At 58.5% G+C, this 24,683-nt stretch overlaps 9 protein-coding genes across 9 annotated transcripts; 5 read left to right on the plus strand and 4 right to left on the minus strand.

The window, feature by feature from the left end:
- The first annotated feature begins 105 nt into the window (after positions 1-105).
- Positions 106-2,379, plus strand: BJ171DRAFT_490707 (uncharacterized protein). Its single transcript, XM_053109645.1, has 4 exons — positions 106-333; positions 556-850; positions 1,175-1,383; positions 1,705-2,379. The coding sequence occupies exons 1-4, from the start codon at positions 322-324 to the stop codon at positions 2,047-2,049; spliced, it is 861 nt and encodes a 286-aa protein (XP_052970307.1). The 5' UTR covers positions 106-321; the 3' UTR covers positions 2,050-2,379.
- Positions 2,380-2,545: 166 nt separating this feature from the next.
- BJ171DRAFT_490710 (Sm-like ribonucleoprotein) lies at positions 2,546-4,060 on the plus strand. Its single transcript, XM_053109646.1, has 4 exons — positions 2,546-2,605; positions 3,051-3,119; positions 3,341-3,456; positions 3,691-4,060. Exons 1-4 carry the CDS (start codon positions 2,557-2,559, stop codon positions 3,865-3,867), a joined length of 411 nt encoding a protein of 136 aa, XP_052970308.1. The 5' UTR covers positions 2,546-2,556; the 3' UTR covers positions 3,868-4,060.
- Positions 4,061-5,782, minus strand: BJ171DRAFT_490711 (tyrosine phosphatase family-domain-containing protein). Its single transcript, XM_053109647.1, has one exon. It carries the CDS (start codon positions 5,666-5,668, stop codon positions 4,472-4,474), a length of 1,197 nt encoding a protein of 398 aa, XP_052970309.1. The 5' UTR covers positions 5,669-5,782; the 3' UTR covers positions 4,061-4,471.
- A 447-nt stretch (positions 5,783-6,229) lies between these two features.
- Positions 6,230-8,340, plus strand: BJ171DRAFT_490713 (uncharacterized protein). The gene is made up of 2 exons (XM_053109648.1): positions 6,230-6,686; positions 7,101-8,340. Exons 1-2 carry the CDS (start codon positions 6,319-6,321, stop codon positions 8,056-8,058), a joined length of 1,326 nt encoding a protein of 441 aa, XP_052970310.1. The 5' UTR covers positions 6,230-6,318; the 3' UTR covers positions 8,059-8,340.
- Positions 8,341-8,695: 355 nt separating this feature from the next.
- BJ171DRAFT_490715 (uncharacterized protein) lies at positions 8,696-11,974 on the plus strand. The gene is made up of 10 exons (XM_053109649.1): positions 8,696-9,118; positions 9,406-9,692; positions 9,959-10,052; positions 10,206-10,277; positions 10,394-10,539; positions 10,665-10,711; positions 10,825-10,911; positions 11,059-11,149; positions 11,304-11,502; positions 11,754-11,974. The coding sequence occupies exons 1-10, from the start codon at positions 8,744-8,746 to the stop codon at positions 11,838-11,840; spliced, it is 1,485 nt and encodes a 494-aa protein (XP_052970311.1). The 5' UTR covers positions 8,696-8,743; the 3' UTR covers positions 11,841-11,974.
- Positions 11,975-13,142, minus strand: BJ171DRAFT_490716 (uncharacterized protein). Its single transcript, XM_053109650.1, has one exon. The coding sequence runs from the start codon at positions 13,100-13,102 to the stop codon at positions 12,098-12,100; it is 1,005 nt and encodes a 334-aa protein (XP_052970312.1). The 5' UTR covers positions 13,103-13,142; the 3' UTR covers positions 11,975-12,097.
- Positions 13,143-13,431: 289 nt separating this feature from the next.
- Positions 13,432-15,698, minus strand: BJ171DRAFT_490717 (kinase-like domain-containing protein; the record flags this gene model as incomplete). The annotated part of the gene is made up of 1 exon (XM_053109651.1): positions 13,432-15,698. A coding segment is annotated over exon 1 (2,018 nt), but the record flags the coding sequence as incomplete, so codon positions are not given.
- Positions 15,699-16,121: 423 nt separating this feature from the next.
- On the plus strand, positions 16,122-18,408 carry BJ171DRAFT_490719 (uncharacterized protein). Its single transcript, XM_053109652.1, has one exon. The coding sequence runs from the start codon at positions 16,589-16,591 to the stop codon at positions 18,362-18,364; it is 1,776 nt and encodes a 591-aa protein (XP_052970314.1). The 5' UTR covers positions 16,122-16,588; the 3' UTR covers positions 18,365-18,408.
- BJ171DRAFT_490720 (Nrap protein) lies at positions 18,409-24,401 on the minus strand. Its single transcript, XM_053109653.1, has 12 exons — positions 24,217-24,401; positions 23,719-24,066; positions 23,386-23,502; positions 22,979-23,176; positions 22,650-22,821; positions 22,069-22,503; positions 21,792-21,859; positions 21,525-21,626; positions 21,294-21,412; positions 19,656-21,213; positions 18,890-19,246; positions 18,409-18,715 (listed from the first exon to the last, which is right to left on the minus strand). Exons 1-12 carry the CDS (start codon positions 24,250-24,252, stop codon positions 18,575-18,577), a joined length of 3,651 nt encoding a protein of 1,216 aa, XP_052970315.1. The 5' UTR covers positions 24,253-24,401; the 3' UTR covers positions 18,409-18,574.
- Positions 24,402-24,683: the final 282 nt, after the last annotated feature.

The raw sequence follows: 24,683 nt of genomic DNA on the forward strand, positions 1-24,683 counted from the left end.
AACACAGAGCTCGGGCACAGAACAGCAATCCTTTTGCGGCTGTTGTCTGTCGCATCTGCCGCCATCCGTCATTTCGGGCGATCGCGCTGCACTTCGACGCTGCCGCCGTCTGCCTCGCTCTCGGCATTCCTCCCTTGATCACCTGTTGCTGCAGTGCAGCCTGTTCCGTCGAGTTTGCACCAGACTGTCCTCGCGCTGAGCGACTGGCCCGCGACATCACCCAACAAGCCCCATACCACCGGCTCTGTCGCTTTCTTGGCCCTCGTTCTCCAACTTGACCCGTTTCCACTGCAGTTCGCACCAGCCACGAAGCAAAAGAAAATGTCCAGCAAAGTAGGTCGTCGCGGGAACAACCTAATGCTTATCATAGGCACTCTGCGCCATCCCAGGGATCGCTACAGTCGTCATGGCGTCCACCTGCCTTTGGTTAATCTTGCCGCCGTGAGACGATAACGGCACCGGCGGGCCTCGGTGTACCGCCTCGGCCTCGGCCGATGCAAAGTGCCGATTATCTGCAGGGACAGTTCTGACACACCTGATTCCCTATCTCTCCAGTCGCCCAAATGGAGCTCCCGCCTGTTCGAGAGGGACGAGTCTTGCAGCTGCCATCGTCAGCGACAACCGGCAGAGGCTCAAGGCGACGATGATCAGATCCCCGACGACAATAATCAATGCAGCCTCCCTGACGACAAGCGCTACACTGCAGGAATCCACTACAAAGCCGGGCTCAAAATCTCGCGGTCGTCCAGCTCGGTCCTGATCGACACCACCCTGACATGGCAAGAGAGGCTCTTCATCCCGGCCACAGTAACCTCCATGGAGTCGAAATACAGTGTCGTCTCACACATCGGTACGGACTTGCAATGCGGCGGCTGGCCCGAACTGGCAGCGGACGGCCTGTGGAGCTTGTTTCTGGAATTCTGTTGCGCTCGGCTGGCTGGCTAGCTAGCTGGCTGGCTGGCTGGATATGAATGCGCGATCCTAAAGCCATCTCCCACCCGACGCTCTCCGCTGCCTCGTCTTTGTCGACAATCCACACTTGCCCGTGGCCGATATCACGGCGCTGCAACGACTCTTTGGTCCCACGACATCCGACACACTCGAAAATTATATCGGCGTCTGGCCGGTGCTTCATCCGTGTTTCGTGCGCACTGGCCCAATCCGATCTCAACAGCCGAGTTCTGGTGCACACTCACATCGCCGTTCTTTGCTCTGCCGCTGCTGATTTACTTGCACGTTCCCTTCAACGACATCCCGAATCTGCAACATGCCTGCATAGCTGGTGCCTGTCTCTCGGCCTTGGTTTCGCTGCTCTACCATTGGACACTCTACCGGTTATGGTCAACAGCCGATGCCGCCATTGCTACAATCACCTTCTATCTGGTGAGAGAACTCATCTCCAGGCACTCGGGAGCAGTTTTTCGTGTCCAGATAGGGTAGCGGCACATAGGGCACCCCTGTTCAATTGGCTATCTTGCCACCGATCATTCTCGCTATACCATACTCATGTCACCCGCTCTGTGCTCCACACCCAATTCATATTTGCTGCCGTGGCTGGCCCCATCAACCGCTCTTTCTCTGGTCCACTCATGCCAATCACGCCGAACGGTATGCCTGTGTCTGTCCATGGCTTTGCCCCGCTCCCGTTCCCTCTGTGGATCGTCAACGCCTCAACCATCGATTGTGTCAACGCCAACCTTCCAGAATGTGATCAGCTTGAACCGACATTCGCCCAATCCTCACCCGCTCTGGTTAAGCGAGCTGACATGGGTAGCGACCTTTGTATCCATCGCCGTGCTGTTTGTGCTCAACTGGGAAAAGACACATCGGATCAGCGTACATCTGATCCTGGTATGTCTCCCACTAGCACTCTTTGGGTTCTGGTCGATCGAAAGCTACATCGGAATGGTCAGCGGCATCACTGGCCTACTATGCTTTATTCTGGATCGGAAAGGAATCGTTGGGACACACGCCATCTGGCATATCCTTGGTGGGATCAGCTTACTCTGGGGGATCTGGGATGCGACTCTGGTGGCGATTGAGAAGTAGCTGTCGATGGCGGCGGGTTTCTCGACAGAACCCAAGTCGTAGGACGGCGCGCATCTCAATACACGCAATTTTCTCCACACATCTGGTTGACGGATCCAGCCGATGGATGTATTTGCTGGATCCTGCTGATGACCCTGCTCGATCACCGTGCGTATATTGCGGGCGAGCAGAGCGAGAGGGTGCGCAGACTTTCGGCCCAGAAGTCCCACCTTGGCTTTCACAGCGCGGCGCCAACTTTGCGGCTGCCGCTCTGACAGAATCGGTACCGTCCACCGGAATACCTAGCCCAGGCTCGTCGAGAGACAGCTGCATGAGCACCCGTTGCGCCGATGCCGACAAGCGATGCAGGGCCGCAGCGACACCGACTTGGTTCGGAGGCGGTCGCGGCCCAGGTCCATGACACGTGACGAAGTAAGGCGCAGCATCGCTCGAACCGCACGCCGCCGTCCTGATTTCTCGCAACGGGCCGATGCACACGAACGGCTCCTCGCATTCGATCACGGCGACATGGATAACTTCTTGCCTGGCTCGGCCAGCTTGGTAGACTGCGTCGACAGTATGTATCGTGCAGACCGCTTGGCATGCGAGTGGAGGGGGCAGGCCGGAATCAAGGCTTGGCTCGGTGGATGGGCTGGCATCAAAGGAAGGAATGCCGTCTTGGTTTGGATCAAGGAGCGGGCGGTCCGGGCCGGACGATGCAGATGCTCCTGGGCACCGATGCCCACTTTGAGCCGGCCGAGTGGACTGCCACAACGGGTCGCGAACCGCAGTGCCATCAAGTGCGATCTGGACCCTTCGGGCTCAACAATGCCGCATACGACGATGTCTCTGCATCAACCCCTCCGAGCCAACGGTGCAGCGCAAGTCAGCAGATCCGAGTTGTCCCCCGAGCCTCTCGCTTGCCGAGCAGGATGACATTTTGGAGGTCACTGGCCATCTGTTTTCTATCGAGGATATCGGCCATTGACTGATGTCTCATGGATCTTCATTCTCCTCGCCAGAGCGGCTGCTTGTGATACTGCGAGATGGACGAAAGCTCATTGGATATCTCCGATCGTACGATCAGTTCGGTAAGACCACCTGGGCGGCTCTGGCAAGAGGATTTAGTCGTGTGGTCGAGTCTCTGGAGCTGGATCAATTCGGCTGCAGAGGACGGCGGTCATCGATGGATTCCGATTGTGGCGACGACCGATCGACGGAGCCCCGCCCATCTGCGGCGGATGCGACGGATACGACAAACTGATGCCAAACAACATGGACCTGCGTTTACTCTGCAAATGCTGACCAACAGCGAACCTGGTGCTGCAAGACACTGTCGAGCGGACCTACAACGGCGACTCGTTTGGAGACACCCCGCATGGCATCTTTGTGATCCGAGGCGAAAACGTTGTGCTGCTTGGAGAAATCGTAAGTGGCCCCGAAGCCGAGCTTTGTCCTTCAGGGCCGGCATAGCGATTGTATAATGATGGCTGCACTCCTGGGATCGCATTCGCCGCCGAGACGTGCGAGAGGTCGACGATATTCAATTAAGCAAATGGAGCATGGGCGACAAACGACAAACGATGGGCATTTTGTGGTGGACGATAAACTCAGGGCTGCCTTGCTAACCGATGCCTTGATGCCGCAATGGTCCTTGATCAGGATCCGGAAAAGGAGGCCCTGTCACACTCCAGTTTGCGCCAAGTATCGGGTCCCGAAGCCATCTACTATCAGAAGCAGGAGCTGGATAGAAAGAAGAAGCTGGATCACTCCAAGAACAAAGTGCTGCATGAAGAGAAGGGATTTAGTGTCGATACGGTTGAGCACGATCACTACTGAATAGCTCGCCGCACCAACGGACTGGCAATTCTTCGTTGTGTCCTGAGGGAGTCCGATCAAGACAATCCCAAGCATCAGCCGCGCCGAGCCAGCGAGAAAGCACGTCGCGGACACACCCATTTCCGATGTTCAATATACACCTTGTTTCGTTCTAAACGAAGCCTATGGCTGGGAATCGTCGTGAGACCAAAATTGATCGATCCAACGAACCACCGGTATCAAGCGAGTTACATATGGTGGCCTACTTGACTCTACGCCAAGCGTGAGTACGTACACATGTATTGGTGAGCCTGGCTGCGACTCGAGCACACCATCAATGGCGGGATATCCGGGCACGCCAGTGTCAACATATATATGACACAGATGATCCACCCGTGGATTCCAACGGCAAGGTTGCTAGGCCAGTGAGCACGAGTATCAGAGGGATTTGCATGTCGACAAGGGCGGCCGAACAGGCGCTGTGATGGACGTATATCGAGGGAGTCTGATGGGCGTATCGAGGGAGCGTGATAGACGTATATCGAGAGCGCGGATCGTTGGTGGAGCTCGATGCACTTGCGATGGCACTGCCGATCTATATTCGCCATCGAGCGCGGGCCAGATTCTACTTGCTCGCCGTCCGCGGGGTGTATGCCTCCAGGGCCAGAGCCTGCACCATCATCGAGACCTCGGCATCGTCGTCATCGTCGTCGTCGACTGCGAGTGGCTGGCGCGCCTCCTGCTCCGGACTGGGTAGCGCTGCCGTGGCCCTGGGGTCCCTCTGGAAGGGCGAGTCCACGACCGGGATCGAGTATTTGCCAAAGTAGTCGTTCGAGTGTGTCGGATTCATAGGCTGGGTAGAGCCTTGGGCAAGCGCCAGCGCAGAAACGGAGCCGTTGGTAGGGATTGTCCCGACGTCGAATGTCAACGCATGTGAAGACGTGCGGTTGAGGCTGGGTATCGAGCCCTGTGTGGCCGGCTGCTGGAGCTGCTGGTGAAAAGGTGGATTGGAAGGGGTGCTCTGAGAGAGCGGTGGCGAGGATTGTGCCGGTCCGCCGGCTGCTGGTGCCTGGGCAGGGACCTGGAGAGGCGACGAAAACTTGAGCTTGAGGGTGGGATGCTTGCGAATGGTGACGCCGTTCCAGAGCCACCTGGGCAGCCTTTCCTTCAGCTCGACCTCGCCGTTGAACTTTTCGACAAACTCGGACTCTTCGGAGCCGATGACACCGTCGCGCAGCGAGCGGGTATACTCGAGGATCGAGCTTGAAAGTGGCCAGCCCTGCAGCTTGCGCAGACACATGATGACTGTCCCGACCACGATGGTGCCGTCGAGGCAGTGGACGTACATGGGCAGATTGACCGGGTCGATGATGACGGAGAGAATGGTGGCGGCCTTCTGGAAGGAGAGGGGGACGTTGTCCTTGGGTTTGTCGACGCGGATATGGATGACATTGACGTGCGGGTTGTCGGTAATAAAGTCGCCCAGATCGGGCGGATCTGGCACCAGCGAGAGGATGGTTTTGAGACCGAGACGCTTGAGGAAGCGGTAGTTTCTGGGCTTGGGGTATGCGCCGCGATGAAGGTCCTCCTCGGCGGAGCTGAACCGGAACGGCGGATAGAGGGGCGGCAGCTTTTCCAAGACGGTTGCCATGGCTCGACGGGAAGGGCACAGCTTGCGGGGATAAGATTTGCGCCAGAAGAGCGAGCGAGATGCGAGCCAGGATCGGCGGTGCAGGTCGGATCGCGGGGAAGCGAAACCATGGCTGAGAACCCGGGCGAGAGCGTCTCGGCGTCCCGCAGTGCAATGCACAATGGCAACCATCCAGCAATTGCATCATCCATTCAGCGACCACATCCAGCGACCACATCCAACGACCACATCCAGCGATCACATCCAGCGACCACATCCAGCGACCACATCCAGCGACCACATCCAATGACCACATCCAGCGACCACATCCAGCGACCACATCCAGCGACCACATCCAATGACCACATCCGCACGGCGACACCCTGGTTTGGCCACGTCCGCTGTCCCACAGATCCGATTTCAAACACCACGCTCTCGTCCGGCTGCTCTTCTCGTCCCGATGGTCGTCGGTGCATGGCCTGCCTTCTGCTTGTCGCTGTCGGATACCCCTCGCCCATGGTCATCGAGCATTGTTAACTCGATACCAGCAGAGCACCGTTGACCACCACCAGCCCACACCCAACTTTCTGCTGCTGGCAAGTGCATACCGACGCCGAGGACCACCCGTCCGTCCTTCTCGTGCTGGCTCTCGCCTCGCCTCGCCTCGCCTCTCGCCATCCTCGCCACCGCCCGCCACATCGCCACCCATATATTGCGTGGTCTCTCGTTGCTGCTGGCCTCCCGACCTCGTCCCCTGCACCGTCATCTCATCGCCCGTCTCCATCGCTCGCCCAGCAACTCCTCATCCGCCGCCGGAACTCCCGCCGGAACCCACTGCACCGATGGCAAAGCCCTCGCTCTTGACCTTTATCGGCTTCCACGCGCTCTATGTCGTCAACATCATCGTCACGATTTTCCTGTTGACTACGAGAGACACCACTTCGTGCACAACCTTCATTCCGACCTTCCTGAAGGTCAAGGCCTCGCTCGATATCGTCGTTTTTCTGTACCGCCTCACCACCTTCATCAACGAGTCGTTCTACCAGAATCCCCTCATCGCCAACTGGGTATCGGTCATTAGCTTTTTCCATGCCACTGCCGAGCTCTCCAACTTCATCTCTGGCCAGATAGCCACCTTCTCCGGCAGCTTCTGCGACGACATCCTGTGGAAGTGGGCTCTGTACCTGATCGTCATCAAGTACATATTCTGGTGAGTACTGTCTGCGGTTCGCTTCCGGATCGGGCTGGTGGTGTCAGTGGCCGTGGCAGCGCTGCCTCTGTTTCGCTGATGAACTCGGCTCAGCCATCGTTTGTCAAAAGCCGGCTGGCCATTGCGTCTGCCCACTCTGCGTTGCTGCGTCTGTCCGTAGAGGTCGTCCGGAAGGAGGTGGATGGGCAGCTTTGGGGACTTTCAGTCTTGGATCACCAGCTCACTGGCATTTCCCATTTTTTTTCTCCGGCCCGCTCTCTGCTCGGTTGGCTCGCAAATACTCAACTCCCCCCGTCCGGCTTGGCTGTGCTCGGCTGCGTCTCGCCCCTCCTACTCCAATCACCATGCTTCCACCATGCACCCAATGCATCTGTCCATTATCTCGCCGCTCCTGTCGCTGCGTCCCGGTCCCAGGGTTTACTGCGTTATCTACCTCATTCGTCGCGTCCATGGGTATCTCTGGCTCTCCCGAGAAGAGCGCAAATGGTCCGAGGCCTTCAAGGGGCTGACCACACTGGAACTTTCTCGGCTGCCGACTTTCACCTTCGGTGGCGAGCCTTCCGAGAACGAGTTACTCTCGGATTCTCAGGGCACCAAGGATGTCAAGGATGCCAAGGATGCCAAGGACGCCAAGGAATCTGGAAGCGGTGCCTCCACGTCCGAGCCGGTACCTAGCGGCTCAGTCGCCATCACCATATCGCCCTCCCAGTTTTCAAGCGATGAGTGCTGCAGCATCTGCCTGGATGACTATGACCAGGGCGAAAAACTGCGAGTACTGGCCTGCGGCCACCGCTTCCACCGCCAATGCATCGACGAGTGGCTCGTCGGCCCTGACGATGCCAAATCAGCCACCGGAGATGCCTCAAATGCTTCGGGCCCATCGTTAGCTTCGCCCTCGCAAGCCTCCAACGGCCGTGAGCCCTCGACATCCACCTCAAACACAAGCTCGTCCGAGGGCAAGGCCGGACATCGCACCTGTCCGATGTGCAAGCAGCAGGCACTCCGGCTCCAGGACCGCGACCCTCGTGTTCATGAAGCTGCCCGCAAGTTGGCCAAAATGGCTCTGAGCAAGGCCCGCCAGGGCGAGACCGACATTGCTCGCATCATGATCAAGAGACTGGACGAGCTCGTCCCGGAGCTGTTAGCGAGCAACGCCGCAAAGACCAAACCACCTCTGGCCGGGTCGAGCACGGCTCCTGCTCCCCCGAGCGGGAGCTCCTCTGCCTCCACCAACGAGGGTACTGGCGAAGCATCGGCTGCGCTACAGCAGACCGAGTCGCTTCTGAAGCAATACTACAAGATCTCGGGCACAGCGTCAGCGCCAGACTCCAACTCGAGCTCGACGCAGCAGTCCTCGTCGTCGGCTCGGTAGTCCGGGGCCGGCACCAGCCCGGCAGGCCAGCTTTCGAAGCAAGAGCCGTTTTGTGCCGGGCGATATGTCGCACTCCCCCCTCCATCAAGTTCACGGGCAACACCGCCCTCTCCCTCCAAAACCGGTTGGTCGGCAACGCTCGCCCTTCTTTGCGTGCAGGCGAGTCGTGCTGCTTCCCTATACCGATTGTATAGCGTCACCATGTTACCTAAATGACGGCAATGTCATGAGCGGTTGTGAATATAGCGTCTGCGAAAAAATGAACCAGAGCATGCTGTCGACGCCATCGATAGTCAGTCTTCTGCCGCATCTGCGCTTTGGATGCGCTCCCACCACCAAAGTCGCCGTCGATGTGCTGCACACCATCGGCCCCATCGGCGCCCCAGAACCCCAGCATCACGCCCTCCACCCACTGGCCCCACGGCAGCACCGTCGCCCATGGCTCAACGCCTGCTTGTCTCGCTGGTCCGCTCACCAGCCCCATCAGCGCGTCCTCCCACCGCTCGAATGCCGTGGAGCCGCGCCGGCGCCCCTTCCATTGCCAACGAGCACCCCTGCCGCCGGGTCGGGTGCCGGTCCGCTCGGGTTGGCTGCACACATATATATTGACCGTCGCCGCCCGTCCTCCAGGACCGACCCCCAGGTTCGCCAGCCGCCCACCCGAACCACATCGTCCCTCTCCGCCATGACCTCGACCCTCCTCTTTGGCAGCGTCGCGGCCCTCGACCAACTCCCAGCCACCGTCGTGATCGGCGAGAAGACCACCGTCGAGAGCCATGCCGAGGCCCTGCCCCACCTCAGCTCGCTCAAGCAGGATGTCGTCCACGAGCTGCTCTCGGCCATCTTTGACGGCACCACCGAGTCGCTTGCCCACCACTACAAGCTTCCCAGTGGCTCCCGCACCTCGCTCTTTGTCTCGACGTTCGGCTCGGAGCTCTCTCGCAACAACGCCCCCATCCGAGGCGATCTGGTCACCTCGACCCTCCAGAAGACCGTGCCCAAGTCTGGCGATGTTCGCATCATCGTCTTGCTCAAGTCGGCCAACCAGGCCGTCACGGCGGTATGCATCTCTCGCCACCTGGCTGATTCACGGCGACAAAACCATGCGCTTTTAGGATGCGTGTACGCCGAGATCTGGGTTGCTCTGGGTTGCTCTGGGTTGCTCTGGGTTGCTCTGGGTTGCTCTGGATTGCTCTGGGTTGCTCGCCTTGATCTAGCGCCTCATTATCTGTCCTCATCCGGCCATTCTTTGCACTTCTGCCACGATCTCATCTCGTCGCTGTGCATGGCTTGGCCTCTGCTTCTCTCTCTCTCTCGGGTCTGCCTCCTGCTATTCTCCGATCCTAGGCTGTCGGCGTCTCGAGAGCCTTCCCGCTCTATACCCGCAAGACCGCCAAGTCTTCGGACCGCAAGATCCACGTTGAACTGAGAACCGTCGACGGATCCTCGGTTGACAACGCTCGCATCCAAATCATCTCCAACGGTGTTCGCTTCGCTTCCCGTTTGGTCGACACCACTCCCTTTGAGCTCAACACAGACACTTATCTGGAAGAGGTCAAGGCCGTCCATGCTCGCTTGGCCAGCCATGGTGTCGAGCTGACCATCATTCGCGACCGAGAGCTGGAACAGGGCGGGTGAGTCGATCGGATCTCAGAGCAGTGGAGTGTAGTGCAGCAGCAACAGTTTGGTAAAAGGCAAGGGGTTGCTGAGAAGCTGCGCTGCAATTGGTTCATCTTGCTGGAGACTTCCACGGCTTGGCGATGCATTTTGGCAATCCGTTTCCTGTTTTGCCACTGCCGCTCGACTGGACATTGTTCCCGGACCACAGTACTCGATCATGATTCTGTTTGCTATAGCGCCAGGGATCTTACCATGACACTTTGATTGCCGTTGTTTGCAGATTTGGTGGCCTCTGGGGCGTCGGAAAGGGCGCCGATCATCCCCCTGCCCTTGCCATCCTCAGCTACAAGCCCGCCGATGCCAAGCTTACTATGGTGAGCGGCGTTGCTCGTGAAGTGCTGGTGTTGGCTTAATCAATCGTCCATCGGATCTCTGCTGTAAATCGCAGCACATGCCGTTCCAGCCGAGTTCGTGTCGAACTAATACTCATACTGCAACATTTGGCCTTCCTCGCGCTCTCATATCAGGCCTGGGTCGGAAAGGGCATCATTTACGATACCGGCGGCCTGACCATCAAGGGCAAGGACGGTATGCCTGGGGTAAGCCGATTACACATCTGTGCCGGTGGAGGGCCACTTTTGTGGAGCAAGTCGGTCCACTGCCTCTACTGCAGATGAAAGTACTGAATAGTGGCTCTCGCCATCTCGCATTCCAGATGAAAACCGATATGGGCGGCTCTGCTGCTGTCCTGGCTGGTTTTGAGGCTGCCATCCTCTCGGGCTGCAAGCACAACCTGTATGGACTCCTGTGTCTGGCCGAGAATGCCGTGGACTCGCGATCCTTCAAGAACGACGACATCCTGTTAGTATCCTGCGGCCTCGTCAAGTTGTCCTTGCATCTCTCTGCGGAACTCGGACAGTGCAGTTGTCTCTATCGCCACCCACCCAGCCACGTCTTCGGTCTAACCCGATTGCATCTGGCTTCAGGACCATCTACTCTGGCAAGACCGTGGAGATCAACAACACTGATGCTGGTCAGTACGCGACTGATCCTGGCTGCTCCGCATCTCTGCTCGATCGTCCGTTGGCTTCTGGAGCAGGAGGAGCAGCTTGCTGACTCAAATTACGATTGTACTTGTGTGAACAGAGGGTCGTCTCGTTCTCGGTGACGGCGTTGCCTATGCCACCAAGCATCTGAACCCCGACATTGTCATCGACATTGCCACTCTGACCGGTAAGTCCATGATTCCCTCGCGACTGGCGTGCCTCTGGCTGCTCGCGGCTCTCGCTTGCTCATGGGCTCCCACGATCTCTGTTTGCATTTGACTTGATACCGCCGCTGATGGTCAACGATGCTGACATGGTTGCGATCCGAGTACAGGTGCTCAGTTCATTACCACGGGCAAGGCTCACTGCGGCGTTCTCTCCAACAACGAGGAGCTCGAGCGTACTATTATCGCCGCTGGCAAGAGGTGCGTTTGCCGCCTCCATATGTCGCAGTACGGGCGATGCAGATAGATGGCCGGTGGTCCCTGCATGGTACCTCTGCCAGGGGCGTGTAGCGTCGAATTAGTGTCTGGGCTCGGATTTTCTGACCCGGTGAATCGGCGGCGTCTCTTCGATCAGATCTGGCGATTTGGGCTTTCCTATCCTGTATGCCCCGGAGCTCTTGTCGGTCGCCAAGATGTACCCCAGTGAGGTTGCCGATATGAAGAACTCGGTCAAGGACCGCATGAATGCCCAGTGCAGTGCCGCTGGTCACTTTGTCGAGCAGCACCTGGTGGGTGACCACTGGAAGGAAGGTGCTCGCGGACGGTGGGCTCACGTAAGTATTGCCTCGTCATTTGGCCCAAGCGTACCAAATGCTTTTGCGGAAACGAGGGTGGAAAGAAAGGGAGGGCTGTTGTATCGGTGTATATCAGCCAGCCGTCTCATTCGAGGTTGAACAACACGACTCTGGCTGACGAGGCTCTCTATTTCGTGCTATTCCCGCATGTCTTTGCCGATCTGCTCACACTTTATTTGCTCCCTCTCGCTTCTACGCCTCTGCGCCTCGGTGCCTCGGCATCACCGCAGATCGACATTGCTGCTCCGTCTGTCAGCAACGAGCGCGGAACTGGCTTTGGTGTCTCGCTCTTTGTCGAGCTGGCTCACACCCTCTGATTGCATTTGTCGGCACGCGCCGCCAATACAGACAACTGTGCAGTAGTAGCCCGCTGGGCTCGGAGGGTTGGGGGCGTACGAAGAGCGGGTGTATCCTCTTGCTCTTTGCCAAAGTGGCAATCGAGATGGCAAGAGGTCGTGTAGACATCAAGATATAAGGCCGGCTCGGATCCACGAGCGAATGTATTGGCAAAGTCGAGTTGCATGCGAGACGTGGTGCGTATTCCCCCTACCGAGAGCACGGCCGAGAAGGGCTCTCACTCGCTGCGCTTGGCCTCGCTGGCAAGACGCTGCTGCTTCTTGAGATAGCGCTTTCGGATCGACAGATGGATCTTGGCACTCTGGGAGATGGCGGCCTGCTCCGAGAAAAAGGTGGTGAGGGCCCACGAGATCAAGGCGTGGGAGGGATATGGGGTGCGGTTGATAGACGTGCCGACGCCGGCCAGGACCGATCGCACCCAGTCCCGGGCCAGGGGCGTCGTCCAAGAGGGCTTGCGGATCTTGGACATGTTCGAGACGACGAAATAGGCGTTGAGGTGCTCGACGTGGATGCCAGTGTTCTTGAGCTCCATAGCCAGAGCCTGCGACCACGAGCGCACAAAGGCCTTGGAGCCGCTGTAGTCGGCAATGTAGGCCGAGGGCACCTGTCCGCTGACCGAGCCCACGTTCAGGATGAGGCCCTTCTTGCGGGTCACCATCTGGGGGAGCACAATCTTGGTGATCTTGAGCTGGGCGAGGATGTTGACGTTGACAATGTTCTGGATAAGCTCGTCGCTCTCGTCCAGGAAGGGAGTGGGGCCCTCGTGGTTCATGGCGACATTGTTGATGAGGATGCCGACGGGCAGGCTCTCGAGACGGGTTGCCAGGCCGACATAGTCTGGGCGGATGGCCGTCGAAAAGTCAAAGGGATAGGCGATCGCCTGGACACCGGACTTGCGGGCTTCCTCGGCGACGGCCTCGAGCTTGTCCTGGCTACGGGCCAGCAGGAAGACGTTGTACTTGGCCTTGGCGAGTTGGAGGGCGAATTCCTTGCCGATGCCGTCGGATGCACCGGTGACGACAACCCAGCCGCCCTTGCCGCCGCCCCAGGCATGGATGTTGGAGCCGATGGCCAGATACGAGTCGTAGATGACCTGGAGGAAGCTGAAGGCCAGACGGGCCAGATACAGCCCGCCGACAACAGCAGAGAGAGTGGCGATGTTCCAGTCACCCAGCCGAGTGCCGAGCACCACAGAGTTGACGAGCGACTGAGCTGCGGACATTTTGATGAGGGAAGGGCGAGGAAGGGAAGGCCGCTTCTGGTGATGAGGAGCGAGAGAGCAAACACCCGATCGGCAAGACGCGCTCTGGGATTGGGATGGCGAGAGCACGGAGCGGGCCGAGAGGGGCCGAGAGGGGGCCGAGAGCCTCCTCGCCCGCACCGCCACCAGCCATGCGGACATACAGCCAACTCAGATCGGAATGGAACACCTCCACACGGAGAGCCTGGGAATAGTTGGATACGCCGGATCAATCCCATGGCATTGGTGCTCAATCGTCTGACAGAGAGTCGCTGGCGATGGAGTTACTCGAGGCACTTGGCGAGCCTGGGTCAGCATGGACAATGCGGTGTGTATTCGAGATCCAGAGAATGGAGGATGGCATCGTGGCCGCCCAGCCAGGCCTTGGCCATGACCGGCGCGCGATGCTCTGATGCAACAAAATATCTGGTCGTTTTCATCGCATTCGCTGAATTCGCCACCAACATACTCATGCCCAGAACATCAGTCAAAGTTCGTGATCGGCGACCAGCCCTGGTCTGCTGCCTTGCGGTACCAGCGGTCGGCCACATCGGCATCCTTGGCAACACCGTCTCCATGCGAGAAGCAGTCTCCGAGGCCGTACTGACCATAGCGATTGCCTTGGTCGGCTGACTTGCGGAAGTACTCGGCGGCCTTGGCACCGTCTTTGGCTGTTCCATGTCCGTACTCGTAGCACCAGCCGGCCATATACTCTCCGTACGGATTGCCCCGGTCGGCAGATTCGATGAACCATCGGAGCGCCGTCTTCCTGTCGCTTGCGACGCCCCAGCCCCAGAAATAGCAGCGCCCCAGCCAGAACTGGCTGTCGCTATGTCCTTGCTGGGCAAGCTGCTCAAATATGGCCACCGCTACTTGCTCTTCGCCAATCGAGTTTCCAAATTCGCAGATGATGCACACCGCCAAAAGGTGCTTGCAAACCCAGTCGCGCTCGGCCCCGAGCTGCAGCAGCTCAAAAAACCGGATGGCTGCGGGAGACTCGGAGGGCGCCAGGCCGAATGCTGCCAGGCACTCGTGCTCTCCCAAGGGGAACTCCTCCGTTTGACTGTCTCGAACGAGCTGGACTCCTGTTTGCTGATCCCGGTTTGTACCTCGGCCGAGGTAGTGCATCCAGCCGAGCAAATGAGTGGCAATCGACCGGAGGGCATGGTCACCAGGCTGGCTACAGACCTCTTGCAAGTAGGTGAGCGCATCAAGGTCGCTCTGCTCGACACCGACACCAAGAAGGTGCATCCAGCCGAGGTAAAAGTAGGCTTCGCTTTGCTGTTGTTCGGCGGCAACTTGGAAGAACGAGGCTGCTTGCGTCCAAACCGGATCGGTGACAAACTTGTGGTGCGAGAGCATTTTGGCTACTTGAACACAGGCATTGGCATCGCCTCTTCGAGCCTTCTGCAGGATCAGACGAGGAACGCCGGGATAAGACCCAGATTCTGCCGACGGGGTGGGCGATGGGGTCACGGGCGGTGAGATTGGAGTCTGGATCGGCTCGGGCTCTTGCTTGGGCTCTGGCTCCCATCTTGGTGCTGGAACTGGTACTGGAACTGGTACTGGAACTGGTGCTGGACCTGGTGGGGGCGGCAGATCCACTGTGTCGTACCGGTTCAGGGTTTCGAGGATGGCAGGGAAGCTTGGCCGCTCGTTTGGAGCTTGGCTCCAGCAACTCTCGATGACTGTCCAGACGTCGTCTGGGATGCCATCGATTTGCTTAGGACGCTTTCCCTTGCGCACTTGCTTCTCGATGACTTGGCTCAGCATCGGCTGGCCATTGTCCGTCACCCAAATTGGCTGAGCGTCGTTCAAGGCTTCGTACATGGTGATGGCAAAGGCATAGACGTCGGTCTTCATCGTGGTGCCACTGGGGTTTTCGTCGTCGAGCAGCTCCGGGGCCATGTATCCCTCTGTTCCAACGATGGTGTTGTACGTCCTATTGCGGTCCATCGAGGCCGAGGTGTGCTTGGTGCGAGAGAGGCCAAAGTCCGAGACCACGGCGCTACGGGCCTCGTCGAGGAGGACATTGGCGGCTTTGAGGTCGCCGTGCACAACGTGTTTGCCATGGAGGTACGACATGCCAGAGGCGACCTGGAACAAGAGGTGGAGCTTCTCCTCCAAGGGCCGAGGGCTGTCTGGGTCCGAAACATAGTCGCGGAGAGTACCGTTAGGCATGAACGGCGAAACCATGAAGGGAACAATCGGAGTACCATCGTCGCTTTTGTCGCAGGCGCCGAGAAGACGCAGGATGTGGGGGTGGCTGAGCTCCTTCCAGATATCAATTTCTCGGCGGTAATCGACGAGCTCCCGCTTGTTGCAGGTGCCGAGGAGCTGCTTGATGGCAACTTTGGAGCCGTAGTAGCGGCCGCTGTACACTTCGCCAAAGCCGCCACGGCCGATGGGAACGGCGGAGCGGTCGGTGATGTCGCTGGGGGAAATGTACCAGGACGGTTTGTTGGCGGGCGGGTCGGCACAGGCCGTGGCGGAGCTGCCGGACATTGTGGAGAGTGTGCTTGGAACAGTGATGGGCGAATCTGAAGCGAGGCAAGTGGCATGCAAGATGGCAGGCAAGATGGCAGGCAAGATGGCAGCAAGATGGCAGGCAAGATGGCAGGCAAGATGGCAGCAAGATGGCAGCAATGGCGACCGACGCGCCAGCCAGAACAGGGTATCACCTGCGCCACAGGCACTGACACGTGTCTGTTCTGTGGCAGCAGTGGCGGAGTGGCGCCACAGAGCGCAGCACCGCGTCCTGGAGCGCAGCACCATGACCGAGCGACGACCATGTCGATCCATGCGGGCCACGAGTTTCGACCGCGACGAAGCATCCGGCGGCGACCTGCTTCCTCAGCTCGGCCGCTCGGAGGTGGTTCACAGATATGCGTCCTGGGCTGCGATCGAGCTGCGCCCGTATATGTCGTGGCATGTCTGCGCTGCCACTTGTGGGCACGTCTCGCTAATCTCCTCCCAGGCCCCGCTCTCCACCGCCCAACCCCATCGGCCGCATCGATCCCTTTTTTCCCCTTTGCACACCCCAAAGAAGCCATCGGAGAAGAGACCCGCCAAAGAGCGCTCGCAGCTGGCAGCTTGCACTGGCAGCTTGCACCGGAAGCCGCCTTGCTTGCCCGCCAAGTGGCTGGCTGTTGCTGTATCGGAGAGCGTCCCTGGCAGCCAGGGAAGAAAAAAGGGCGGCCCCGTCGCTTGCACCCTGTGGGCATCCTCCGGCTGGTCGCTTGGCTTCTGAGAAGCACTGGTACTGGGAGACATCAGCGTACGATCGGGTGTCGGCCGGGCGGTGAGTCGGCGCTGGCCTTCAGCATCCTTCTTTCGGCCATCGCCCTGCATTCCGGCTTTTGGATAGCATTCTGCCCGCCCTCAAGCACCGGCGCCGATCCCTTGCCACGACGACCTGCCACTGGCTGCATACGCACCACTCTCTCCAGGACTCTCCGGGCTCTCGAAATGTCCTTTCTCTTGGCGCTGAAGCTCATTCTCGTTGTGTTGCTCCTTCTGGCCTCCACGACCGTCTTTGTGATCTCGGTCTTTGGCGGCACCGTTTCGGCATCGTCAGGAGCCACTCTATCGAATGCCGCGCCGTCCGTCTTTGCCCTCGAGCTGGCCAAAATCCCATGGATCGTGTCGTCGCTAGGAAGAGATTCGCTGTGGTGCTTTTGTCCATTCGATGCGGGATCAATTGCCGACTGCTGGACCATATTCCAGGGCAACTTCGGATCAAGCAGCCCAGCTTCAGGACCCAACAATACTGCTGGATCAAATGGAGTGTCAGCATCGCCGGGTCTCGTTCATTCGAGCGTGGGCTTGCCATCTGCTGCCCCGTCCGGTGCCGCTCTTTCGCAGCAACAGTCCTCAGCTTCGTGGACCAGCCCTCTGTTTCAACAATCCCAGACGTCCTCGCTATCGGCAACTCCGTGGCTAGGGCCGCCGATCACCTCGTCTACCTCGTCCAATGGCCAGTTTGCATCCATCTCGGCGGGACCATCATCGCCGGCTGCCCCTTCAGCGGCCTCTGCAACAACTTCATCCTCCCCGGTACCACAGTTTATCCCGAGCCAGCTGCCCTGGCCGCCCACGATCGCCCAGCCTCAAACATCGACTTCCTCTGTTTCCACTGCACCGGTCTCAGCAGCAGTGCCATCCACAACTCTCTCGCGATCTAACCTGGCATCCTCATCAACCGCACTGATCTCGAACCCGCCCCAAGCATCATCCCTATCTTCTCAGTCGGCAGAGAGCGTCTTGACTTTGTCGATCCCCAAGCCCACCTCACTGACACCCACAGCCAACTCTGTTCCCATACAGCCCACAAGTGCATCACCGACGTCGCAGCCTCTGCGAACCACTCAAGCATCAATGCCACCAAGTACACCGCCATCACAGCCACCATCGCAACCGCCACCCAAAACCCTCCCGTCTCCATCTGTCGCCTCCACTGCTCCGGCTAGCTCTACAACCTCGACACCACCAGGGATTCCTCCTCAGATCGCTGGCTTGCTGGGATGGGGTCTAAGCATATCGTCAGTGATTCGGATGCACATCGAATTCCAGCCCTCGCGTCTCGACAGCGCTCCGAGCCTTGCTCAATCGGGCTTTTCGCTAGTTCCGTTCTGGGCTCGGATCATCCTCGGAGTACTGGCTATCCTGGTTGTTCTGGCGACATTGGGCGCATTGCTGGTGCTTGTCGCAGCAGCACTCCCACCTCAACGGTCGAGTGCTCGAACAGCGACACAAGCTCGTCCCCAACGGCCGTGGCGGCGGCGCTCTCTCAGCGACTTTGACGAAGCATTTGAACTCCACAACTCGCATCGAACACTCTCCGAGGAAAGTTATGGGCCAGGCACTGGACTGGGTCATGGCGGTATCGTGTCCGATGCCAAGCTTCGGCGAACTGCCGATCAGCGACGAGCATTGCAAGTCCGGAGGTCGTCGTACTGTGTGTTTGCGTCTGCCATCCTGTGCTTTGTGTACTTTTGCTTTGGAAGCTACATCACCTTCATGGCGATCGAGACGCTGAAGGAGTCTGGCCTGGCTGGGGCGTCCGATGTTAGTGCAGGCACTAGCATCGACTCCAGTGCCATCGGCATTGGCGGTGGGTTCTGGGGATGGAACATTGTCCTGGTCGGCAGCGTCGATCTGGGGTTCTGGGTCGGTGCTTGGGCGCTCTGGCTGCTAAGCGCCGACCTCGGTGATGCCGAAGCCGCGCATGAGCAGAATGTGTGAGACATCATTGACTCGTACACGGACAGTCAAGAACCATGAACGGAAAGACCGAAACATATCTGCTGTATTATTGTTCCATCTGACTCAATATAGTTTGCATTGCCTCAAAGCCACACCCCGGCTTCGCGTGAGGAGGATGTGCCCTCCAAGCACTGCCGCAAATCAACACAGACGATGCTTCCGAGGCGACACCTTGAGCCGCCGACCCCACTACGAGATCACTTCGATCGACTGAACGAGTGTGTCGCCAAGACGATACATTTCCGAGATCATGGCATCGAGGTTGACCTTGACGGTGTCAGGCGCGACAGTCTTGGACTTTTTCTTGTCCTTTTGCGCAGGCTGTGGGGACTGTGGGTCGAAGGAATGATCGGATGGCAAGTGCAGCAGATCGATCAGCGACGGTACACGAGAGGATGGTATGGACAAGCCAACAACGGATCAGTCGCATCAAGTCACTACCATGACCACGCACTCAGGCCCCATTGGCCCATCGGTCCATCGGTCCCATGGCCCCCAACCCACCTGGCCGAGTGTCGCCGGCTCGATATTCCAACCAAGATTGACCTTGAAGGCCAGCTCGGTCTTGGGCAGCCCCTTCCACGCAACCGCAATCTTATCGCCTCCGTATCGGTCGGCAAAGAACATAGCGACGTCCCCAAAGGAGTCGCGCAACTCGGCAAGGTATTGTGGAATCGGATTGAGGGTGTCCAGAGCGAGATCGGTTTCGGAGCGGCTGATGGACAGATTCTTGAACTTTGCGTTCTTGATCGATGGGTCGGCTTCGGGATCAAAGGTGACGTTGAGTGGGTAGGACGGCACATAGTGTGGGTCGAGGTGGATGATTGCGTTGTAGCCTGTCTTGGGTGTCAGGAACAGTTTCTGTGATAGCGCAGCCGTGATCGAGGTTGCCAAGGGCCAGCCGACATTGACGCCACCGATGCGAGCCAGTGTCCAAATAAGCGATGTGAATTAGCAATACGTCCAGCAGTCGGGAGCGACACTGAGCGGTCCGCCAACAACTCCAGCTGCTGCGAAGAGTGGAGACATGGCCAGTCACAGTGGAGCCTCGATAAAAATGCCAAGGAGTGGCAAACCCACGGCTGAACTAAGCGTCCCAGTGCCCAGCGCCCAATGTCCAGCGCCCAATGTCCAATGTCCAATGTCCAGGACCACACCAGCTCGACAGTGCTGCTGGTGTTGACACCTGGATCCCAAGGCCGGGCACCGTCGCCAAACAGAAGGCTCGGCAGAAATCACCACCCAACAATCAACTGCCTTCGTGTCATACCTGCACACCAGCTTCGTCGCCGTTGGAAATCAGGAGCCGATACTGCTCCAGCGATGCGGTTGCCAATACACGCAGGCGGTGAAAGTACATTTGCGGGCAGACGCCCCACCAGATGCCTTCCGTGTCTCGCTCGGTGGCCACAAAGGCGCCTGCTGTTTGGCCAGCGTCGCCGTCCGAAAGTCGACTGTTGAACTTCTCGGCGATTTCCCGACGGATCTCTGGCGAGAGCATGCCCTTCTCCAACTCGACGACGAGGATCTCTTTCTTCCAGTTGAAAGTTCGGAGCAGGTCGAGGACCCGGAAGAAGCCCGAGAACGGTCCGCCGGGCTCCGGCCATCGGCCCGAGTCCACAAACACCGAGGCTGTAATCAGCTCCAAGACCTCCTCTGGGATCGAATACGAGAGGAGATGAGCCGAGACCCATCGCTTCACCAGCCTCATCGTCAGCGGTAGGAAGGGGTGTCTGAGCGACAGCTGCGCTATGCGGCTTGTGTGGTATTTCCGCTTGATATAGCACAGCTCGTGCTCGTTCTTGGCCTGTGTGTACGCGTCGATCTGCTCGGGACCGAGGCTGGTGTTCTTGAGGGCACGTTCGATGACCTCGACCTCGTTGTCGGCGTAGATGTGGCAGCGGAACGTCCATCCGGCGTCGGTTTTGATCTCGAGGTAGCCGGCGTCAAAGTGATTGCGGAAGCTGCCGCGGGTGACGCGGCAGTCCGAGGCAGGGTTGCGGGCCTTGAAGATCTCGGCAATCTTGATGGCAAAGGCCAACTTCATCTGCTGGATGGCATGCAGGTCCTCGGGCCATCGACCGGACGATTCAAACTCGATTGTGCACTCAAGGGGATCGTACATGGATGTTCGGAAGGACGATCCCTTCTTGAAGGGCTGGGGCACAAAGACTGAGGCGTAGCGGAGACCCGAGGAGATAGGGCTGATGTTGGCTATGTGCAGCGGAAGGCCCTCGAGCTCGCGCAGCTGCTTCGAGAACTTTTGGAAGCCCTCGATCACTCTCTGGAAAACCGAGACGGTGGCGCCCGAGTACTTGACGAACGGATACAGTTGACCAGCGAAGGTTCGCAGCGCCTTGCCGGACTGCAGCCCAATGTGCCGCTCCACAAGATGGGCCACAATCTTGGACACGATGAGGGAACGATCTTCAAGCGTTCCGCCAGATTCTTCCCAGACAACACTTTCAAGGATGCTGCCGTCTTTGAACCGACGCAGCTCTGACTTTGCGCCCCAAAGCTGCCGAAACTCTTTCGAGGCCGCCTCGTCCTCGGCCGAGGGACCATGGTCGACGACCCGAATGGCTGCCTCCGAGTTCATCACCAGACCCATCACGATCGGGGTCTTGAGGGTCTCGTGGCTCGGCGGCGCCTCGGAGCATGGCCACAATGGCAGTGGGTCCGAGATCACGGCTATGGTTTGGACACGATCGGTGAGACCTCTTTTCAGAAGCTTGGGGAGCAGATACAGGATGAAATAGTGCAGGCTTGGGAAATCCAGGGCATTTGAGGCCTTGTAGGACGGAGGAGGAGTTGTCACATGCGGGATCCTGTGGACGGCGGCGGGCGTCAGGGCAAAAGCTAGGCGGCATCTAAGGATCGGTCTGCATGAAGAGTGCTCCGATATTACCTGAGCACATTGTCAAACTGCAGCCGAACTTCGGAAACCTTGCTCAGGAAGAGCGAATCGAATCGATCGACGGCGACATCGTTGAAGTGACCAAAGCTGATACGGGCCTGGACTTGGAGCTACATCCGGCGCGGACGGGGCAAGTGCAAGTTAGACGGACGATTCCGACCAGAGGGACAGGTGCGACAGCCTTTGATATGCTCATGGCCACAACATCGTGGGACTGCTTACATCCTCGAGCTGGCACTTGCTGATTGCACTGGCGAGGTTCAGCTTGCCGGAGGGGTCGACAATGACGACATCAAAGTGCCGCTTGAAAGCCTCGAGAGAGAACTGTTCAACGAAGAATCAATCGCAAGCACGGTTAGCAGAAGCGCATGCGATGGCACGCGATAGTAGCGCCGACCACACGACCAGTTTCGATGGTAAGGCGGGTGGGACATGCGAGGCGTGAGTGTGTGTGGAGTATCGTCAATCTCCGTAGTGTCCGGAACCTACCTCGGGATCTTCCAAGGGCTTGCCATTCGGGGTCATGAAGATGGGCTCGGCATCAAAGTCGTGGTTGGCTTTGGGACGGACAGACAGAAATATACGAGCAAGGCAAGCCGTTGAGTGGTCTGCAAATCCAGTCGATCATGCATAATGCGAGAAGCTCTCAAGCACAAGAAGAGCCCGATAGGCAGGCATCGTTTCAGGCGCTCTCGTTGCATTGAGACGACGGATCGCTCCACGCCTGCTGAATCTCGTGCAGCACATCAAACAACCCGATCCGTACCCAAGAAGCCCATGGTAACCTTGAGCAGCTGGTATGAACTGAAGCTGTTTCCGAGCGTCCGGTTGCCGCGACGGTCATCGGTCCGCAGCAGGTATCCCATGAGCATCTCCCACAAGAACCCGTTGAAGGTACCGTGGTGTCCGTTGAAGCCTCGTTGCTGAAGCCAGACTTTGGCCAAGACGCTGGCATCACGGAACGCCGCGCAGGCAGAGGCGTGTGAGTGTAGCTGATTAAGGTTGTTGACCATCACCGAGTCCATCAGCAATGATGCGTTGTATCGGGGCGTTGGGGGCAGACTAGTATCGCCCTGGTTGCCGGGTGGGCGCACGTTATTTCGGCCAGGGGCCAGACGGCTGGCGCCAAAGGTGTTCTCGGGGATGATGGGAAATATCCGGATTTGGAAGCCACTCTTCGAAAAGTCAGTGTCCGATACGACTATAGGCGGAACAGATGCGGCAGGTGGGTGAGCGAGCACTGGCAAACGGCGAACGAGATACCAGCGCGATCCAGCATCCACACGGCGACTCCGTGCGTATGCAGTACAAGCAGTGCGGTGAGACGCAGGCGAGTTTGAGGCATACCTCCAGACGACTTGAGAACAAGAACGGGCCGGTTTCGGTTGTCGTGGAAGGCCTGGAAGCTCGCCGAGAAGCCATGCTTGGACTTGCCAAGCTCGGCCGCAAGCACGGCCAAGTAAAACGCGCGCTTGTAAGTGTAGCGATAGTTCAGATGATCCTTGTCCTGGAACAATGACTGGATGACAAAGGCGTAGAGTTAGGCGAGGCCGGGATCCAGCGATGCGCAACCATCCACAGCAGCGCTCTCGTGCTTGTTCTGGAATCATGCAAGCCGGCGCTGCTTCTCATCGCATGCCGGGTGGTACACGCTACAGAACAGACAGGATGCGTACGCTCGGCATTTGCACAGCAATATCGACGTTGCATCCATCTGGGTTTTTGGCATATGACTTGAGCAAGTAGCTGCCGACGATGAACAGCTTGGACGGCTTCTTGAAACCCAGCTTGTACTGAGCATCCGCGGGAGGCTCGGTGGAGGGAAACGGGATGGCGACGCCTTGTTTCTTGGCGTGCTGGATGGCATCGGCGACCTGTTTATCGGCAAGACCCAAGTCAGATACCGCTGTTGCCAGTGAGAGCGTCTATTGAGTGGAGAGGGCATGCGGCTGCGACCCATGCACCGCGGGCACGATCGGCCGGCCGGCCGGTCGGTCGGTCGGTCGGTCGGATGCTGATGATGCGACTCAAAGCCTTTGCCGGACCGAGGTCGACGAAACGTCGTCATGCCAATTGGACGCACCTTCAGCTCTTCAATATCAGCCATTGAATCCAGAATTTCCTTGATCCGATGCAGCGCTTTGTCGATCGGCGCCAGCTTCTTCTTGTCGATCGTGATCTCGGCCAGGAGTTCTTGGACCTGATGGCATGGGGCAACCGTAGCATCACCATGGAGCCAGAAATCGTAGGTGGCAGTCAGACGTATATTCAAGATGCGGCCAGAGTCGATTCGGGGGCTGAGAGCCGAGAGCTGAGAGCCGAGAGCCGAGAGTCTCGGCATATCCACAGTAGCGATGGCATCCAAGACATACGAAATATGGCCATGCGCTGCGCCGTGGACAGAGTGCGACCTTACCTGCATCTTGAAGAGGTTGGATTTGAACAGATCGACAGTCTCCTTGAGCTGATGCAGCTCATCGTTGGTAGGGGCCCGATAGAGTCGTTTCTCCTGAGCAGACTTGGGCAGCCTCTTGCCCTGGGATATCTCGCCGCCGTCGTCATCGTCGTCGGGCTCACTGTTCATGCCATCACCATCAACATCCTCATCGTCCTCATCCATGTTATCGCCTCCGTCTTCATCCTCGTCCTCGTTGTCCTCATCGGGCTGCTCGATATAGTCGGCCTCGTCGAGCACAGCCTCGGGCTCATCCGAATCGCTTGCGACCGGTGCGGCAACGATGGGGCGCTTGGCCACGCTGTGGCTCTGAGTGTTCCACATTCATTGACAGCGTCAATACAACATGAGTACAGCGTGACATAACATACGAAGCGATTCGTGAATCGGGCGATGAGTGGTTGGCGGGCCGATGCCCAAACACAGCTCGACAGACAGAGACAGCCAGACAACACAGACCTCCTCGCGCTCGATGGCTTTCCTCTTAGGAGGCATGTGTATGCAGTGTCGGCCTCGGTGGTTTGTGTGGTGGGCAGGGTACTCTGGACGGCGTGCTCGCAGTATCCCCCAGAGTGCAGGTGTCGATGCTGGTGCTGGAACCGGGTCGGAGGATGTGCCCTGCGATGGATGCTGGTGCGATCGCCGGCTCGCCTGCCCTTCCCAGAAAAAAAACCGACAAATGAAAAAACAAAAATGCGCCAAATGAAGTCAATAGGCTGCGCACGCGCGGCGCTGGCCTCCAACTCCGCGCTGGCCAGGGGAGACCCCCACCATCGCCGAGGCTCCGCTGCCCGCCTTGGACCGCCCAAAAGCTTCCGTGTCAGCGACGACAGGAGGAGCCGGCAGCACCGTGGGACCGTGGGACTGTGGGACTGTGGGCGACTCAGCGGGACGCACGGGAGGAGGTATGAAATGAGGGGGCGGGG

This window comes from Polychytrium aggregatum, assembly GCF_025602895.1.
Source record: "Polychytrium aggregatum strain JEL109 chromosome Unknown BJ171scaffold_5, whole genome shotgun sequence".
NCBI lineage: Eukaryota > Fungi > Chytridiomycota > Chytridiomycetes > Polychytriales > Polychytrium > Polychytrium aggregatum.

Excerpts from the sequence above, each read along its gene's own strand:
- BJ171DRAFT_490716 (XM_053109650.1), bottom strand. The coding sequence starts at position 13,102 with ATGTCCGCAGCTCAGTCGCTCGTCAACTCTGTGGTGCTCGGCACTCGG.
- BJ171DRAFT_490715 (XM_053109649.1), top strand. The coding sequence starts at position 8,744 with ATGACCTCGACCCTCCTCTTTGGCAGCGTCGCGGCCCTCGACCAACTC. Across the intron at positions 9,693-9,958 it reads CGAGAGCTGGAACAGGGCGG|ATTTGGTGGCCTCTGGGGCG; the intron begins GTGAGTCGATCG and ends CGTTGTTTGCAG. Across the intron at positions 10,912-11,058 it reads CGACATTGCCACTCTGACCG|GTGCTCAGTTCATTACCACG; the intron begins GTAAGTCCATGA and ends ATCCGAGTACAG.
- BJ171DRAFT_490719 (XM_053109652.1), top strand. The coding sequence starts at position 16,589 with ATGTCCTTTCTCTTGGCGCTGAAGCTCATTCTCGTTGTGTTGCTCCTT.
- BJ171DRAFT_490713 (XM_053109648.1), top strand. The coding sequence starts at position 6,319 with ATGGCAAAGCCCTCGCTCTTGACCTTTATCGGCTTCCACGCGCTCTAT. Across the intron at positions 6,687-7,100 it reads GTCATCAAGTACATATTCTG|GGTTTACTGCGTTATCTACC; the intron begins GTGAGTACTGTC and ends TCCCGGTCCCAG.
- BJ171DRAFT_490720 (XM_053109653.1), bottom strand. The coding sequence starts at position 24,252 with ATGCCTCCTAAGAGGAAAGCCATCGAGCGCGAGGAG. Across the intron at positions 23,503-23,718 it reads CCAACCTCTTCAAGATGCAG|GTCCAAGAACTCCTGGCCGA; the intron begins GTAAGGTCGCAC and ends CCATGCCATCAG. Across the intron at positions 23,177-23,385 it reads CTGATATTGAAGAGCTGAAG|GTCGCCGATGCCATCCAGCA; the intron begins GTGCGTCCAATT and ends GCCGATAAACAG.
- BJ171DRAFT_490707 (XM_053109645.1), top strand. Across the intron at positions 851-1,174 it reads CAGTGTCGTCTCACACATCG|CCGAGTTCTGGTGCACACTC; the intron begins GTACGGACTTGC and ends CGATCTCAACAG. Across the intron at positions 1,384-1,704 it reads CTACAATCACCTTCTATCTG|AATGTGATCAGCTTGAACCG; the intron begins GTGAGAGAACTC and ends CCAACCTTCCAG.
- BJ171DRAFT_490710 (XM_053109646.1), top strand. The coding sequence starts at position 2,557 with ATGGATAACTTCTTGCCTGGCTCGGCCAGCTTGGTAGACTGCGTCGAC. Across the intron at positions 2,606-3,050 it reads CTTGGTAGACTGCGTCGACA|AGCGGCTGCTTGTGATACTG; the intron begins GTATGTATCGTG and ends TCTCCTCGCCAG. Across the intron at positions 3,120-3,340 it reads CCGATCGTACGATCAGTTCG|CGAACCTGGTGCTGCAAGAC; the intron begins GTAAGACCACCT and ends GCTGACCAACAG.
- BJ171DRAFT_490711 (XM_053109647.1), bottom strand. The coding sequence starts at position 5,668 with ATGGTTGCCATTGTGCATTGCACTGCGGGACGCCGAGACGCTCTCGCC.